The 18,736-nt window shown below is 54.9% G+C and overlaps 1 protein-coding gene across 5 annotated transcripts in view; it reads right to left on the bottom strand.

Annotated features, from left to right (window-relative positions):
* Positions 1-3,529: 3,529 nt before the first annotated feature.
* Positions 3,530-18,736, bottom strand: part of DRD2 (dopamine receptor D2) — a 61,651-nt gene continuing 46,444 nt past the window's right edge. For 4 of the 5 annotated variants that reach the window (XM_070490268.1, XM_070490269.1, XM_044753331.2 and 1 more), the window contains 7 exons: positions 18,123-18,438; positions 12,652-12,761; positions 11,460-11,596; positions 10,094-10,284; positions 9,055-9,141; positions 7,482-7,809; positions 3,530-5,713 (listed from right to left, as the gene is read on the bottom strand). In XM_070490268.1, coding sequence (XP_070346369.1) covers positions 5,520-5,713; positions 7,482-7,809; positions 9,055-9,141; positions 10,094-10,284; positions 11,460-11,596; positions 12,652-12,761; positions 18,123-18,407 — 1,332 coding nt within the window. In that variant the 5' untranslated portion in view covers positions 18,408-18,438 and the 3' untranslated portion in view covers positions 3,530-5,519. The remainder of the gene's footprint in view (positions 5,714-7,481; positions 7,810-9,054; positions 9,142-10,093; positions 10,285-11,459; positions 11,597-12,651; positions 12,762-18,122; positions 18,439-18,736) is intronic. The other variant, XM_070490271.1, reaches the window with a different exon arrangement.

The raw sequence follows: 18,736 nt of genomic DNA, 5'->3' as shown, positions 1-18,736 counted from the left end.
CCTACTCTGCCTTCAGATGGGCAAAGGCAGTATGAGGGCTCAGCCTGTGCAGAGAAGGGTGGGCAGATGGATACAGCACTGTAAGGAGGAGAGGAGGAAGAGGAGGAAGAGGTGGGTACGGTGATGGGGGGACCTTAGGCTGGGTGGGGAGAAGGGTATGGTCAGGTCCCTGCCATGGCTTTTCCAGCTCTGGACCCCAGAGAAGCACCTCCAGTGGGGAGAACTAGATGATGGGACTTTCTCCAGGCTGTTTCCTCCCTCTCTTGCCCACCCCACCCTTACCTGCCCTGGACGCGACATGGAGCCTCACCCCTGCAGACTGCATACTCATGGGGCCAACAGGACAGAGTATTTGGAGTTAGGCCTGGCCAGGAAAACCCAGAAGATGTGGCTACCATAGCTTTGTTCCTGCAAAATCCCCTGCCCCAGACCCTGTCACACTCTCCCCAGGTCCCCCAATGGTGCCATTTCCCTCCCCTTGCCTGACCCCGATTCTTCCCTTCACCGGCAGCATCTGACTCCCACTGCCCCAGAGATGCTGGGAGGCTGCCTCCCTTTCTCTGGCCTCACACAAGTCTCCAGGTCTCAGGACAGAAGGCAGGTGGGAAGACGAGGAGGAGGAAGCCTCCAGCCAGTGCAGTGGCCTGCAGCATGTCCTGTGGACCTGGAGCTGTGGTGGTTCCACCTGGGAGTGAAAGGCCTCTCCAGTGCCCTCTGGGCCGGGGTTCCGCCCAGCAGCTCTCACTCTGCTTTATTTGTCAAGTAGCCGAGCCGGGATGGGAGAGGGAGTGGGAAGCTGTTCTTGCCAGGTACGCCCTTCTCCCTGCCCCTATAACCCCACAAAGCTAGAGGGGGTCTCCCCACCTCCAAAGATGGTCTGCTGTCTCCTCACCAGCTTCCTGCTCCCCTGGACTCCCCAGAACCCGGGCGTAGCAGAACCAGGGGCACATGGATGCCCAGACTCACCTCCTGCCACTAAAGCCCCGGTAAAAACTGCACCACCTGCTCCACCCCTGCCTCCACGCATTGGCTGTGCGGCTGAGCTGGCTATTCACATATACCCCAAGAGCAGCATCCTAAAAGTCTGGTCCCAAAGCGTTTTTCTTTCTCTCTCTCTCTTTTTAATCTTCTGACCACACTATCCTCCTCCAGCTTTACTCAGGGCTGCTCAAGAAGTGGGCAAGTGGCACAGTGGTTAAGTTCACACGTTCTGCTTTGGCGATCCAGGGTTCACTGGTTCGGATCCTGGGTGCAGACCTACACACTGCTTATCAAGCCATGCTGAGGCAGGTGTCCCACATATCAAGTAGAGGAAGATGGGCACAGATGTGAGCTCAGGGCCAGTCTTCCTCAGCAAAAAGAGGAGGATTGGCAGCGGTTGTTAGCTCAGGGCTAATCTTCCTTAAAAAAAAGAAGTGGGCAGAATGGACAATACAAGATGCAGAGTCAGAAGACCTGTGTTAAAAGGCCAGCCCTGCCACCTGGGCAACCGCCCTCCCTTAATGTGAGACTTCTCCTCTGTAACAGGGGACCCTACGGACGACCTCTGGGGGTTCCGAGGAAATCACCAGAGCATGTGCGCTGGGGCCCACCAAGGCGTCTGCATAGATGGGAGCTAAGGCCACATAGACAGCCTTGGGCCCTGGGACCCAGAGGGCAGGGAGGCAGTGGGGCACAGGGCTGGGCCACCAGTCCCTGGGACAGGGATGATGCGGGAAGGGATGCTAGATAGGTGGGGGCACTGGAAATGCCCCCAAGGCAGGCCAGTCCTCAATGTCCCTGGTTGCAGGCAACTAACTGCTCCTCTTCTGAGACCACCAGGGAAGCGGGACCACCAGTCGCTTCTTTCAGGGCCTCCTGCCCACCGTGCAGGAAGTCCTCCACGCCATCGGTCTTCGTGTCCTCACCAATTCCCTACCTACTGTCCCAGGCCAAGGCACATCAGGGCCGCTGCATCCCACATCATAGTCATCATCTGGTAAATGGTGCCCTGGAGCTGGGCCGTGCATGCCACACCCAGCCAGGGCTCTGTCCTGGGGGACAGGGAGCATTTACAGTTATCATGTGATTGTTGGATTAATGCCCATCGTCTCAGTGGACTGTGAACTCCCCGAAGGCAGGAATCAAGGCCCCCTTCTCCACTGTTTCATTCCCAGCACCTTGCTCAGGGCCTGGAGCACAGCAGTTGCTCAATAAACATTCACTGAGTGAGACAATGGCGGGGTGGAGGATGGATGAAGTGATGCAATTTCTCCGGCACTGCTCACCTTCTCAACTCCCAGGACATCTACCCCTCCCGTGGCCCATCTCCCCCTCCCGTGGCCACCTGGGAGTCCTCCAGAACCCACTGGAGGAAGAATAAGGGCCTGAAGCTTCGAAACCTGCAGTCACATGCGGACATCTGAGAGGACATATGCAAAGTGACCAGCCGTGCCTGACCGGGAAGGCTCATTCCTTACGTGGGGCTTCACTGTTGTGCTCTGGGTTGGGAGGGGGGGTGCTTGCAGACTCCACCTGCTGTAAAGGCAGATGAATGATCCTTTGATTAAAAGGCATTCTACGGAGAAAGGCAGGCACGGAGACAGAGGCACAGGGAAAGGCAGCGAGGAGAGAAAATCAGAAGGCTGCAGCCTGCCCAACCTCCAGCTCCCTTTCGGCCCTCACTGTCAAGGCGAAGGGGCCATGGTCAGGCCCCCTTGGGAGAGAGCAGAGCCTGGGTTGCCCCTTCCACCTCAGCGTTCCCGGGTCGCACACCTCCTGTTCCTTTGCCCCTGAAGTACTGAGGGGGGAGAGGGTGGAGCCCAGCCCTCCCCCTGCCCACTCTAGCTGTCAATCTGCTGTCTGGCAGGAAGACTTGAAGCTTCATGACAGCTGTGGGCAACTTTCCCTGCCCCGCCTCCCACCCCTGCCTGCCCTCTTCCCCTCTCCTCCCTGTCAGTGCTCTTCCCAGATGGCTCTAAGGTTGGCTTCCTCCCTCTCTCCTCCTTTCCTTCCTTCCTTCCTTCGTCCCTTCCCTCCCTCCCTTCCTTCCTTCCTTCCTTGCCTCCTTCCTTCCTCCCTTCCATTTTTCCTTCCCTCCTCCCTCCCTCCTTCCTTTCTTCCTTCTTCCTCTCCTTTTCTCTCTCCCACCCTTGTCATCTCATCCCCACATCAATTCCCACAGCTGATAAGATTTCCAACCATGGGATGAGCTTTTAAGCTCCCATCCAGGTCAAGATCTTTCACAGACTGAGTGTGTGATGTGTGTAAGTGTGTGTAAAGGTGTGTGCACTGGCTATGGGGTGGGTATCAGCAGCTGAGAGGTCCCTGGGGTTTCTAGCCCCCCTTGGGTCTGACTCCTTCCCCAGGAGATGATCACTGGGTTATTGACCCCACACCCCTGAGCTAGACCAGGGGCCTGTTTTGCACCCACTCCTGGAATCAGGGTGCCTCTGGGGACAGGAGCTCAGTGCTACATTCAGGTTCAGGGAGAAGATCAAAGTCCATAATTAAGTGTTCAGGGCAAGTGAAGTGCTCCAAACTTTGGTGCTAAAAATATTGTATTTAGCATGCAAATTATGCCCTGACAGCTCCCCGAAGCCTGAGCCGTGGGGGCTGCACCTTGTTTGTCATCACCACTGTTATTCTCAAGGTGGTAAGAATATTCCTCCTTCCCGGGTTGATTTATACTTCATTTTCATAAAGCTAAATTTCTGTTGTTGGGATGATGCCAAGTCATGGCCCCAGAAGGCTTGGGGCTGTGACTGGTCTGGAGGCCGAGGGGAGGGAAGACCACTCAGGCCACATCACTCAGGGCCTCCTTGCTTCCACAACCTACCTCAGAGGAAGGGGGTCCTGATGAGAGACAGAAGACAGGGCAGGGGGCAGGCATAGGCACAGGCACAGCCGGTACCCCGAGGGTCGCCTTTCCATGGAGGCTTATTTGCCCTAGTGGGTGAGAAGGGCTCAGGATGGGTCCTTCAGACACGCCAGGACCTGGAGAGGAGGAGGTGGGAAGTGGGGACAACTTGGCTTCCCTCTGGTAGGACCCTGCTGTTCTGACGATTAGAGGAGTCTTGGGTATGCCGTGGGATTCCCCTTGGAATCTTCTCCCCTCCCATCTGGGTTGACACCGGAGGGTCGGGGCCACACAAGAGCAGGACTGAGAGCTCTCACGTCCATTCAGGAGGAGAGGACACAGAGGAGGGGAAAACACACAAGCACACACATCTTCTCCTCCGTCTCCCTAGGACAGCTCCTTTCCTCCTTTCTCCCAAAGTCCTGTCCACTCTGCTGGCGTGGTCAAGGTCACCCTTTTCTGGAGGGGTCTGCAGAAGGCCTTTGCAGCTCTGATGCCCAGCACAGACACAAGGGCTTTGGCTATACTTGATGCAGAGGACGAAGGTGACGCTGCACCCTTCCACCCGAGACACCTCGGATGTGACCCTTGTCAAAGTTTTATTAGTTTGGAGCATGTGTAGTGATGTTACAGAGTCTGGGGCCCGGGGGATGCCCCAAGCTGCAGCTTCCCCTTGTCCCTCGGGGCAGGGCCAGGCCAGGCCAAATGGTATTCAGCAGCCTCTTAGCCATGGGCTCTCTAAGGCGGAGGCAATAGAAGGGAAAGGGAGCGGGAGAGAGAAGAGGCAAGAGGAAGAGAAAAGGAAAGTGGTTTTGTGGCCAAGTGTGGCAGGAGGCCGCCCCCTAAAGAAGCTCAGACACCCCAACCCAGGCCCCAGACGTGGTCATAAGCCCACCTTATGGGTCACCTGGCTGGCCTAGCATTTGCTATGGGAAGGGATGCACCGAGTCTATCGGGAGGTGGCAGAGTGGGCTTGGGGTGGGCTTCCCCTCTGCACAGACCTTCCTGGGGCCCTTCAAGATCAGGGTTCCTCCCCTCAGAGGAGCTGGAACAGGGTGGGGCAGGTCAGGAGCCACTGCTGTGGGAAGTAGAGGCTCCTGTCGGGCGGGAGAGGAAGATTTTTGGCTTGGGCTTCTCTGGGGTTCATCCCACAGTCTGGTATGTACATGGGTCTCCCAGGACTGGAGTTGCCTGGGACCTTGGCAAGAGATCTGGCTCCCCTGGTGTGGGTCTTATGGAGTGTGACCAGTCCATCCCTCCCCACCGCCTGCTCCAGCACAGGCCTGTGAAGGCCAGGCTGAGCCCAACAGAGAGCATGGCCTCTGAGCCCTGACTGGCCCCGGCAACCTCAGAGTCCAGAAAAGGGTCAGAGAAGGCGGCTGCATCTTTGGTGCCGAGGAGAGGGGGCCTGGAAGTGGGAGGGGGGGGCTCTGTGAGCTGCTCCTGAGCCAGGGGGTCCAGCGCAAGGCTGCACCATGCCTGGCTCTCTAGCACTCCCCTGGTAGAGTGAGGGTGTGCGGGCAGGGAGGGGCGTGGCGCCAAGCTAACACTGCAGGGCCTGCCGGGGGGAAGAGAAGGCAAGTCCGCTCTGTGCCCTCCTGCCCGCAGCTCCCAGGGATGGAGGCCGGGCCAGCCTGGGCAGGGAGGTGGAAGCAGGCTGCTGTGCAGGTGGGCAGCAGGATCAGCAGTGTAGGATCTTCAGGAAGGCCTTGCGGAACTCGATGTTGAAGGTCGTGTAGATGATGGGGTTCACGGCGCTGTTGACATAGCCCAGCCACGTGAAGGCGCTGTACAGGACGGGCGGGATGTTGCAGTCACAGTGTATGTTCAGGATGTGGGTGATGAAGAAGGGCAGCCAGCAGATGATGAACACGCCTGCGGGAGAGGGCGGTGGTCAGGCTGGCCCCAGGGCCAGGCAGAAGCTGGGCTGGGAAGGCCCGCGCTCACTGGGCACCTGGATTGTGTGCTGTGGCTGCGGCTCAGGACCGAGGCTGAAGCAGCAAGAGCACTGCGGGAGGAGGTGCAGTCTTGGATTCTAGACCCGCCTCTGATGCCCATTTGCAGTGGACGGGTCACTTCCTCTCCTTCAGTCTCATTCTCCTCATCTGACAAATGGGGATAATAATACCTACCTCATAGGGAAAGATAAAGGGCTTGAAAATGAATCTGAAAGGTTAACCTTCTGACACGCCAGCCAGTGAAAATTGACATCTCGAGTCTACTTTCTGGTCGTCTTTGCGAACAAGGGCTTCCTCGGCAGCGGGAGTGGAGGGTTTGTTCAGTGCAGTTTGGGCCAGAGGTAGGAAGGGAGAACCAAGCACTCCGCCCTCTTAGTTCTCACAGCATCCCAGTGAGGAAGACAGAGAACAGGCTGGCAATGGTTATGTGACTCACGAAAGACCACTCCCCTCTTAGGCGGCAAAGCTGAGAGCTGAGCTCCAGTCTATCAAGGGCCCCAAATAGCCAGGCCCCTGCTACCTTCCCCACACTTCCCCCAGCCCTTGATGGACTCCCTTGTTAGTCCCTGCCTTGGGACATGCACTGTCACCTAGATTGACCTCCAACCCGCCCGCTCTACCTAACTCGGGACCTCTTGCTCAAGTGAGACGCTTGGTGTGGAGGCATCGTGTACACAGAATGCCCCACAGGCACACTGGGAGTCCCCAGGGACAGAGTTGTGCCCAAGAAGAGCAGGACCACAGAGCAGAGAGAGACCCTGGGGACTGGAGCAGAGGGCCTGGTCTGACTCTGCTGTCACCACTGGCCACATGATCAGTGGTCGGTCCCTTAACCTACTGTGACCAGGTGTTCTCATTCATAAAACCTGAATATTAACCTCTGTCCCTCTCACGTCACAGGACTGTCGGGAGGTCAAAGGGAATGGCGGGTGTGGAAGGATGTCACACACTGCCGTGGCTACTACATGGAAGGCAGAGCCACATCAGCCCTCCTGTACCCAACCACACATGTCAACTCAGCCCTCGATTTCTGACCTTTCTTATCTGGTTTACTAGCAGACTTTCATTTGAAAGCCCTGCCTCACTGGCAGGGCCACGCCCTCATTTCGATCCGGGCCCCCTTCTCACAGCTCTGGTCCCACAGGGTCTTGGTCGAGTCAAGAGAACTGAATTTCCGAATTCCTCAACAATAGCAAGATTAACAAAACCATGGTGATAACACTTACCTGTGTGTACTACTTTGCGGTTTACAAAATGCTTTCACCACCGTATGCCATTTGGCCATCACAACAACACTGAGAAGTAACCTACTCTAATGATGAGGGGAAGAGAGAGAGAGAAAGTGACTTGCCCAGGATCATGGGGTTCTGGGGTCACTATGGTAGACGGGTCAAGTTCACAGACTCTGGAGTCAGGCTGCCTGAGTTTAAATCATGGGTCCTCCTTGGTCAATTAATATAACCACCCCAAGCCTCAGTTTCCCCATCTGTAAAGTGAGCACAGTTATAGAATCTACCCAACAAGGTATATCAATGGGCTTGCCTTGTGCCTGAGAAAGTCAGTCGGGTGACCCTCCCACCATGGTCAAGAAGGACATGGCAGGTAATGGGACCAGCAGTAATGGGTCCTTCCCCCAGCCAGCCTTGGGCAGAGCTAAGCTGTGGCAGCCCTTGGGGCCAACTCACCGAGAACAATGGCGAGCATCTGGGTGGCTTTCTTCTCCTTCTGCTGGGAGAGCTTCCTACGGCTCATGGTCTTGAGCGAGGTCCGGGTTTTGCCATTGGGCATGGACTGGATCTCAAAGATCTTGGCAATCTTGGGGTGGTCTTTGGCATGCCCGTTCTTCTCTGGTTTGGCAGGGCTGTCAGGAGTGCTGTGGAGGCCATGGTGGGATGGGTCGGGGAGGGTCAGCTGGTGGTGGCTGGGTGGGATGGGGCTGTACCGGGTCCTCTCGGGTGGGCTTGTGCTGGACAGCATCTCCATCTCCAGCTCCTGGGCTCGGCGGGCAGCATCCTGCAGAGAGGCAGAGAGCTCTGGGTAAAAAACCAGGCAAGTTCTCAGGCATCAGCCACTCAGCCTTACCTGGCCCCACCTGCCCCACCTGCCCCACCCTGCCCTTCTCTATCCCCCTCTAGAGACTCCTGCAAACACTGCAGGGTCACTCTGCCAGAGAGGCAAGGAGGATGATCACTGGGAACAGGCATCACCCAGGACGCACGGCAGCCCCTGCCTGCAGGGTCACCCCAGGCCCCTTCCCAGAGCAATCCCCAGTCAACCTCAAAGGCCCCACAACTGCTCTGGCTTGGATCCACTCACAGCCTCCCAGGTCTTCCCTATGCTCCCTTGTTTGAGGCCTTGGAGGTCTCAGCCTGAGCTTCTGAAATGCAGCCTCGCTGTGTGCCCAGGTGCCCCAAGCCTGAGTCTCTGTTTCAGCATCTGTCTCATAAACAGCTTCTTGGAGTCTGGCCTTTGCCTGCAAGTGAATGGTGGGAGACTTGCTTCCTGAAGATGGCTGACCTAGACTTCGTGGGCGGCCCTCTGCGGTTCCCTGGCCCATCCTCTGCCCACCTGGGGATGGGTCCCCTGCTGCATGGCCCCTGGGGCTGCTGTCACTGGGCTAAGCTTGGGGTCTGCTGTGACTCTGCCCCTCCAGGCGTCCCCGACAGGATGCAGCTCACCGCCAGCCCCATGGCTGCTCTGCTCCCTCCTCCCCCAGCTCCCAGCCTCCAGCCCCAGAACCTGCACGTAGTGAGGCAGCATAGGCGAGTGGAAAGAACAAAGGTGTGCCTTCAGAGTCATGCAGGTCTGGGCTCAATTATGCACTCTCACACTAACTATGGTTTAGCCTTGTATGAGTTACCTAACCTCTCTGAGCCTCTGCTTCCTCTTCTGTAAATGAAAATGGGTAAAATCAATAAGACTTACCTCTCAGGGTCTTGTGAGGATTTGATGAGATAGTAGGAACATGGTAGGGATTCAATTAATGGGAATAACCATTATTATTGTTACTTTTTATCATGTCATGGTGGCCCACTCCTTTCTCCCAACTGTTTTCCTGTGCTAGGGGTACCTCTCTGTGCCTTGCAGAATCAAGCTGTCTTGCTCCATGCCTGCGTGGGAGGTGTGCATGGTAAGGTAGAGTGGTGGGTCCCGGGAGGTGCTTGTCCCTTTGGCCAGCTGCTGAGGTCTGAGAATCATGGCAGTGGGCTTCCCTAGGGGCGGAAAGACCTGGCTCGGGTCCCTGCCCTGAGCACTTACCAGTCTCCGCCTGTTCACTGGGAAACTCCCATTAGACTTCATGATAACGGTGCAGAGTTTCATGTCCTCGGGGTGAGTGCAGTTGCCCTGTGGAGGGAGCCAGCACATGAGTCATGATGGGGAGGTGGGTGGGGACAGAAACCCAATGTGGAGTGGTCAGACTTGGCACAGGAGCTCAGAGAAGGGCAGAGATGAGAAGGGTGGGGGCCTGAGGAGACAATCAAGGCAAAGGAGAAGGTCGGTACTGTGATTAGAAGAGGTGGGCAGGACGAGGGACAAAAGGGCTCTGACTTTTACAGGGCCCCTGCTAAGGGTCTGGCACCATGCTAAGCATGTTCACATCCCTCTCACACTGAATACTCAAGACTACCCTGTGAGGTCAGTATTATGAGTCCCACTTAACAGATGAGGAAACAGCTGAGGCTCAGAGAAGTTAAACAACTTGCCCAAGGTCACTCAGGAAAAAAGTGGCGGTGCCAGGATTTGAACCTGATGTGTTTAACCCCAAGGTTCTTGTTCCTTCTATGCCCACGTGGTGTCTTCCCCGGGGAGGGCTGAGCAGAGGGGAGAATTCACAAGCAGGGAGATGAAAGAGGGGCAGAGCAGAGAAGACGCAAGAACAGGTGAGGAAGGAGGAGGCGTGCACAGAGGGGAGGACAGAGTATGGAAGGTAAAGGAGACAGGATGGGGGCGTCAGAGGGAAGGAAAGGGAGACAGAGGCCCAGCTTGAGGACAGGAGAGGCGAAGGAAGGAGGAGAGGAGTCCAGGAAGGTGCCGAGAGCTGCTGCCTTCAGACAGAGATCTCCGGGCACAGACTTCTCCTCCCAGGTGGTCTCCGCCACCCGCCCCACCTCCCACTCCTGGAGATTCAAGGTGCTCCGCTGAGGTCAAGCCTTGGAAATCTGCCCTCGCCCAGCTCCTCAGAGCTCCTCCAGCCTGGCCCCATCCTGCTGCAGTGTCCCAGCCCCTCACTGAGCAGGGACAAGCCCCTCAGTAGTGGTGAGGTGGGGACGTTGCCGGGGAGGGGGGATCTCGGGACCTTGAGCGGGGCCTTCAGATTGGCCCGGAAAGCCCGGCTGCTGCGCTTTGTGTTGACCCGCTTGCGACGCCTGCGGAGGACGATGTAGATCTTGATGTAGACCAGAAGGGTGACGATGAAGGGCACGTAGAAGGAGACGATGGAGGAGTAGACCACGAAGGCGGGGTTGGCGATGATGCACTCGTTCTGGTCTGGAGGAAGGAGAGCCCCGGGTGGGCGGGCATCAGCAGGCCCAGGGGCCCCAGTGCCACCAGAGCACCTCATCTCCTCGATGGGAACGAGGAGCAAGGTTACAGAGAATATGGCTGGGTGTCTAAGGCTGCCTGGAAATGTTGAATGTAAATACATGCACAGTGTAAACTGGAGCATTAAATACAACCGTGAGCGAAAAGCTAAGCTGTGATCGGCTGCTTCTGAGTTTCTCCATTAACATTCCCTTGTTACTTCATCATTCATTTTGTCATCTATGCGCATACAAGCGGAGCCAGAGAGTTTGGGAAAAATGATGGCAGGAAATTATTTTAAAAGAATAAGCCATTTCTTTAGCCTTTCCTGTATATTGCAGGGACCTCTGCCACCTTTTAATTTTAGGAACAGGAAAACTTGGTCCTGTTTGCTAAACTCACCTGTGTTTCCCATGTGTTTCCAAGTTCCCTTCCAGGTTCTCTATCTCAGGGCCTTTCCAGATTAATCTGAACATATTTAGCCTTAGCGCCTCTTCTTGGAATTCCTGAGAAGCTTAGATTTTTGTACCATATGCTTTGAAGGCTTCATCGGTGCTGTCCTGTCGTGGCTCCAGAGGCACACCTGCATCCCTCTGGGCCCTGAGGACAGTAAGCTCCTCATCACACCGGCAGCACTGGGCCCCCTCTGTCGGAAATGCTCCTGACGGCCTCGCACAGGACCAGCCGCGGTGGGCTAGCCTCCTACTTGCTTTTACCTTTCCTGCTCCAGGTGGCACGGCCCTGGGGCTGCAGCCTCATTACACAAATACGATTGTCGGGGTGGATGGAAGCCCAGCAGCCTCGCGCCATGTGCGTGCACACGCACATGCACACACATGCAGCACGTGAGGCTGTCTGGCCTGCTTCAATTTAATAAACAAAGTTGGAAATGGCCAGACATCCTCCCGATCATTACCCCACTCCCCATCCAATCCCGTTGTTCCTGGGCCATTGTTCCTCTCTGGGCCAACCAGAGTCAGGCTTGGCACAGGAGACCCAGCCTGGCCTCAGTCTGGGTTGTGAACGGGTCCCCACTGGGCCTCTGCCCATGTCTGCATCAGGGACTCAGCTCCCTCAGGGTCCTGCACAGGAGCAGGGACCCGGGGCGGGCAGAGCCCCAGGCAGACAGAGGCAGGACTCACCTGTGTTGTTGAGTCCGAAGAGCAGCGGGCAGGAGATGGTGAAGGACAGGACCCAGACGATGGCGATCATGACGGTGACTCGGCGCTTGGAGCTGTAGCGCGTGTTGTACAGCATGGGCATGGCCACGGCTGTGTACCTGAAGGATGGGTGGGGCCTGAGTCTGGGGTACGGGCCCAGGAACCCCTCACTCCACAACATGCACACACCAGAGACACCCTGCTCCTCGGGAGTGGACAGTTGGTCCACCTCCATGAAGCCCACCCATCTACTCTAAGTCAGCTCTCCCTCCTGTCCTAGACTCAGACAGTGAGGACGGCTGGTGATACCTGATCACGTGCTTCATGGCCAACTGGCGACCATTTCTCCTGGACTATCTCTGTTCCTCTAGTCTCCCTACTTGGATTTTAGGCTTTTCAAGGGCCATTGCCTAGGTCTTTGAGCCTTTGCCACTGTATCCACCGCACCTTTGCTGTGCCTGAAGACAATGGAAGTGTTTGCTGATGGACTGGTAGCCAGGCCTCTCCTGGGTTAAGCCCCATTTGGCAGAAAATGATAACAACGTAATTGCTTATGATCCCTCACATTCCTCTATCCAGCACTTCTCATACGGTAGCTCCTTTCATCCTCCACAAATCCTGCAAGAGGAGTAGGGCTGGGGCCTCTGGGAGCCCAAGTTGCCCATCTGTGGAAATTAGTGAGAGGCTCCAAGGCTACAGGTTAGCAAGGCGAACATGGCCTGGGCCCCCTTGGCCATGTGCCCTGGGCTAGACGTAAAATGCACAACCAGACGCTGCAGCCCCAGGTGGACAGGTATCATCATCCTTGGTTTCTAGACAATGAAACTAGGGTTCCAAGACCTTCCATCATCTGCCTACGGTCACCTAAGTAGGAAGTGATAGAGCTAGGCTTCAGTCAAAATCAAGTGCTTTCTCCTCTATGCCGCTCACTGTCTGGCTATTCTTGGTAGCATCCTGTCCATAAAATGGCCTCTCCTTAGGGGGTCTGTACTCTCCCAGCCAGACACACAACCACCCATGCATGCACATACACACGCACACACACACATATGCATATATATACACACAAACATACAGCCACAGCATCGTAGACAGAGCCCGACCCTGAAGGAGAAGTGGGGTGGCCCAAAAGGTGAATGGTCCAGGTCACCTCTCCCACCCTGGCTGGGCTCACCTGTCAATGCTGATGGCACACAGATTCAAAATGCTTGCTGTGCACATCATGACATCCAGAGTGACGAAGATGTCACAGTGAATCCTGCTGAATTTCCACTCGCCCACCACCTGTAGACAAAGCAACATAGCAGGCAGACAGCAGTCGGGGAGGTTAGCTTCAGCCCCCAGCTTGGTTTTCCTGGGGCAGATCTGGCCAAGGGCTCGGGGGGCAGCTGTGGGGGTCTTGTGGGTCTCCAGCTAGGGTCTGGGGGAGAAGAGGGGCAGCAATGGGGAGCCATGCCCATGAGTACCTGAGGCCCGGGCCCTTGGCCCCTCTCCTCCTAGAGACAGAAGGCCACTTTGTGCCAAGAACCGTGCAGGAAGAAATAAGACCAACATATACCACGTGCCTCGACTTTGAACCTTCATCTGTCAAACATTTGAGTGATCACCTTGCGACCCCATTTTACCAATGAGGCAACTGAGCCTCAGAAGAGTGCCGGGATGTGCCCAAGCCCTTCAGCCAAGCTTCTGGTCCTGGCTGGCTGGGGTTTCTGGGGGAGGCAGGCTGCTCGCTCCTTCAGTGGCCAGCATGGTGCATAGCACAGAGTCAGGGCCCAATAAATGTCTGTTAAGAATCATGATGAAGACGATGACTCTGTGAAATAGGGAAGACATATCTGCTCCTTGTTACACTAGAGGATGAAAGAGGAAAATCTGGCCTAGAACTTTAGGAACACCAGAACGGGCTGGGGTGGGTGTGCTGTAATGCTTTATCCTTGGTATGATGGGACACGTGTCCAGCCCCTGGCAGGAGCATTTTTCATCCCTCCCCCTACACACACACTCATACCCACCCCCACACACACACTCCCATGCCCCTCCTCATGCACATCCACATCCCCCATCCTCCCATTTACACACACATGCACTCACACTCACACAGCAGCCTGGCCCTGGCAACTTTGGGAGTCTGGAGCAGTCCCCATCCCTGATCGGAGAGTCAGGACAGGGAGATCCACCTGGGGCCTCTACCATAGGAGAAATGAAGAGCAGGAAAGTCCCTCCGGTGCCCGGGGCGGGGCAGTGCCCCCTCTGCATGTCACAGCAGAGCAGCAGGGCTAATGACAACATTACTCATTCTCAGTGCTGCCTCTTTTCTGCTCTCAGGCATAAACCCGATGCTGGCCTTCCAGCTCAGGGATGGCCACTGCAGCTGCTGTTGTCAGGCGTGCAGGGAACAGCGGCTTTTCCTGGGAGACAGGAAAACCTCTCCCATGGAGCTGCCTTCCTCAGGGCCCCTCCCATGTTGCAGCACAGGGTGCCCCCGTACTGAAGCAGAGTGCTGACCAAGTGGGCAGGAGCTGGAGAGGGGTGCATAGAGATGTGGTGGGGGATGGAAGGGCTTCCCTGGTGTAAACAGAATCTACCTTTAGGGCACCATGGGGAGGGTTCCAGGTCCACCTGGTCCACTCTCCACCTTGAAGCCCCTCCTAGACCAGTTTTTCAGAGCTGCTTTCATGTCCCTAGGGATCTAGGGCCCTCTTCCCTGTCCTCCCTCCCTCCATCTGCCTTCCTTCTCTCCTATAGACACTTATTGAGCAACTTACTATGTGCCAGGCTCTGTTCTAGACTCTAGGGTACAGTAGTAAATAGTGCTGACATAGTCCCTGCCCTTAGGGAGCTCTCAATCCCCACCCTCAAAGGCCTTTCTGGAGCAGAGAAGAAGCGAGGGGTTTCCTCCGTGGTCCAAGGAGCAGCTGCTCTAGAACAGTTAGGGGTAGTCGACTCAGAGACTCAAGAGAATGTGTTGGTAGCCACCGTTTCTAGAACACCTACTGTGGGCAAGTACTTTATCTCACTTATTGTTCTTAAAGCTGGTACAAGAGGGGATTGCTTATGCCCATTCACGGATGAGGGAAAGGAAGCTCAGAGAGTCCACGGGGCCAGCGTGCAGCAGGGCTGGAGCTGGAAGCAAGTTCTACGGGCAGCACATCCTGTGCTCTCTCCTAAGCTGTCTTGGGAGAGACCATCTAGCTTAGCAAAAGAGGAGGTGATTATGTAAAAAGTACTAAATGAACCAACTGTGAAAGGAGAGATTAAAATTGCAAGGGTAGGCAAACTTGGAGTCAGAGAGGAAAATGGACTTGCCCAAGATGTCCTGGTGATTTAGAAGCAGAGGAAGGACTGGACTCCAGGTCTGCCAGTACAACTCCAGGGCTATTTTCTCTGCACCTTTGGGCACCATTTATTGGCTTTATTGCTCACGTGAAGCTGAGACCTTCACGACAGGCCTCGAGCTGACTCGGCTAAGTCTTAATAATAACTAGCGCATATTAAGAACTTACTCTGTGTCAGGCACTGTTCCACACGTTCCACACTCATATCCATGGAATATGACAGCAAATCTCTGAGGCTAATGACACGGCTACTGCTCCTCAAAATCTCCAGCCAGTTACTCCCCTCCCCCCAGCTCGGGGGCTTTGCACACTATTTTTCTCTGCCTCACTCCCTCTCCCGGAGAATTGTTCCAAAAGCCCCACTTCCTCCTGCAAGACTTCCTTGTCCCCATATGCCAAAGCCATGTGCCCCCATTGTGTTCCCACATCTGCTGCGAGGATTGCTCTGTTGTCATCTCTATCAGACTGCACTGTAATGGCCCTATTAGTCTCCTCATCGACGGCAGGCCAATGCCTTAGACCTCAGCCTCACAGATGGGCTAGGACAGAGAAGCGCTCAAGACACGTTGAATGAGTGAATTAATAACTGCGACCTTAGTCTGTTCACCTTCTCAATCTCATCTGCTCATCTGGAAGATGCACACAGCAAACCCTCACCTCCAAGGGTTGGGAGGCCAAAGTGGAATGGCACCTGCAGACAATTGGCCCCTGGCCCTCTTCTCTCAGGAGCTGCTCCAGATGGAAAGTGGTTGAGTTGTGAATTGAACCTGGTTCTCTCTCTCTAAAACCAGTGTGCTTTCCATATACTGAGCAGAATAAATAATGCACATCCAGTCCTACTGGACAGATGCTGACATGGCAGGCTATCAGAGGCATTTTACATTGTTAGAAATGGAACAGGATGGAAAATTCTGGAAAAAAGCATCTCTTGGAGATGGTACAGTGTCTGGTTGTGAGGATATCTGGACAGTATGTTGGCATAGGGTGAAACTCCACTTGGGACATTCTCTATGGATAACAAATAGCTGAGACAATGTCCCGTATGCAGGGCCTACTGTCCAGCTCTTGTTTTGCTGGGAGACTATGGGGGACTCTGAGCACTGACCTCTGAGATGCCATTCTCCACTCTGCCCCTTGAAACACTGAGCCTCACCTTTAAAATAATGGTGAACAGGTGTGTTTAAAATGTCTGTTTGAGGACTTAGAGGTGCCTAGGAGCCCGAATGCACAGATCTGGCCATACCCTAGGCGTCTGGGTAAGGATGGTGGGCTTGGAAGGCCCAGAACCCAGGCCCAGAGCCCTGGGCAGAGCACGTCTCACTCTGGGAAGAGGGTGCCTCTTAGCCTGGGCATGGGGAGGGTCCCCTCCCTGTGGATACCTAGCTTCATCTTCATCACCATTGTCACGGCCAACTTTTACATAGTGCTTACATGTGCCAGGTGCCATTGTAAGCCCTTTTCATATACCAACTCATGTGATTCTCAAACAATGCTTCTAGGCAGATGCTATTATTATCCCCATTATACAGACATGGAAAGAGAGTCACAGAGACATTGTTTGCTCTGCCAACCACCCATCATTTTTCCCTGATGGTCTGAGGCCTGGAACCCTCCTTTGAAAGGAAGCAGGAGGGGAATAGTCCTAAGATTTAAGAAGGGGCCCCTCAGGGAGAGGCCCTCAGACAGATGTGGGCTGGACAGAGTCTAGGGTCCTCACAGACATGAGTGTCAGGGAGGAATTTGACCCCCGGCCTGTGGCACCTGTATGTCTTTATGCTGTTTTGTATCTATTGTTTGTTTCCTTTTGGTTCTTCCTTAACATTCAATCAGGTCACTTTGAAAGTTCCAGCCTGTATGGTCTGTGCAAAAGGGAACCAAGGGAGTGATGGCCCAGAGCTGATGGCCCTGGGGCCAGCGTTAGTGGCAACAGGAAGCACAGGGAATCCCTTGGGGTATGGAGACCGGGAGAGGTGCCCCTACTGCCCAGCCTCCCCGCCCCACTCAGCTTCTTCTCCTAGATGTCTCCTCTGCTCAAACCTACCAAGGATTCACATTTTCTCCTAAGAGTGGAAGCCCTTCCCCCCAGGCAGGGATGTGCCTCCTCCGTGGCACAAGGGAATTCCTCTCTTGCCTGGGGCAGGAAGGTAACAGCTCAGTGATGTTAGGGACCTTGGCATTTTGGCTCTTTCCTGAATGCCTGGTCAGCTTCCCATGCACCCAGACGCCACCCCAGAACCCTGGGCAGAGAAAGGGGCAGGATCCAGCTTGTATCCACCCACATCCTGCAGACCCACCCACATCTGCCTGCTTGCTCTGAAAAGTGTCCTCCTGAAGGGAGGACACTCTCAGGGACTTCTCTATTAGCAGTTTCTCCCTTGGCAGTGTGATCTGGGTGAAGACAGGCACCTGAGAAAGCACCAGGCAACTTCCTCGTTTGTGAAGTGAGAAGAGTAGTATTGACTCCCAGGATGAGCATGAGTGTTTGCTGAGTCTGTGTCTGCAAAATGCCTGGCACAGTGCCTGGACCATAGTGGAGGGAGGGGGGTGCCTGGACTATAGGGGGAGGGATTCCTGGACCATAGTGGAGGGGGCGGTGGCTGGACCACAGCAGGGGCTGCCTTACTACTCCAAGGTACAGCGCCAGGCTCTGTCCTGAGCTGAGCAATGGGTGACTATATGGTCCTTCCTGAGGACAGGGGGTACAGCACAGCGGCCTCTACCTGGAGGTCCCAGACACAGGCCCTAGAATAAACCAGGAGAGAGGGAAGGGAGAAGGAGAGCATTGAGCGGCAGCCCCCATATTTGAAGTGGGGAGAGAGGAATGAAGACTTCAGGCCAGGAAGCATGAACAACACCCTTCCTTGGGATCCTCATCATTTATTCCCATTTTCAGTGGGACCCAATAAACCAACTCTGGGGTCAGACGGAGTTCCAGCTTGGACCTGCCGGCTGTGTGATGCTGAGGAAGTCACCTAACTTCTCTGACTATCTGGCTCACCATCTGTAAAATGATGATAATCCTGGCCTCTTAGGGCTGCTGTGAGGAGTATATTGAGGAAATGCTGCATATAAAGGAGTTAACATGAGGTCTGGCACTTAGGAAGCACTCTCTAACTGGTAGCTGAGATTGTTAAAAAGATAATCTATCCATTTTATAAGGAGAAAAACTGAGCCCAGAGTGGAGGAAGAGGCCACCTGAGAAAGTACCAGGCAACTTATTGCTAGAAACCAGCAAGGAGCCTGTTCCCCAGGCTCCAACATAGCGCCGACCTGGAGAAGGTGCTGGAGCAAGGCAGAGGTGCAGACCTACCTCCAGGTAGACAACCCAGGGCATGACAAGCGTGGCCACAAGGAGGTCGGCCACCGCAAGGCTGACAATCAGGTAGTTGGTGGTGGTCTGCAGCGCCTTCTCACGGGACACGGCCATGCATACCAGCACGTTGCCAAAGACGATGACAAAGATGAGCAGGGTGAGCAGCATGGCATAGTAGTTGTAGTGGGGCCTGTCGGCCTTTCCTTCAGACCCATTGAAGGGCCGGCTCCAGTTCTGGCTCTCCAGATCGTCATCGTACCAGGACAGGTTCAGTGGATCCATTGGGGCAGTGGGGCCACTGGGTGGCCAGGCTCTGGCCAAGAAAAATGGACACAGGGAGTGAGTAGGAGGACATCGCAAAGCGTGCTGCCTCCCATGGAGGGCTCTGGAGCTAAAACCAACCACTGAAAATTAATAGAGAGAATTCTCCAGCTTCAGGATTTCGTTTAGCATCTAACAATTTTCTTAAAACATTGAGAACTGCTGCCACTGTTCTGCTAGCGATTCTTGCAGATGGTAGAACAAATGACCAAATATAATTTTTTTTAAATGTATAATAAAAAAAAACGAGCTTGAAAAGAGCTGATCATTCATTCACCCATTTATTCAAC

This window comes from Equus asinus, chromosome 20 (genome assembly GCF_041296235.1).
Source record: "Equus asinus isolate D_3611 breed Donkey chromosome 20, EquAss-T2T_v2, whole genome shotgun sequence".
Lineage (NCBI taxonomy): Eukaryota > Metazoa > Chordata > Mammalia > Perissodactyla > Equidae > Equus > Equus asinus.
The sequence above is the reverse complement of the archived record's forward strand: the minus strand, read 5'-3'. Positions and strand labels throughout refer to the sequence as shown.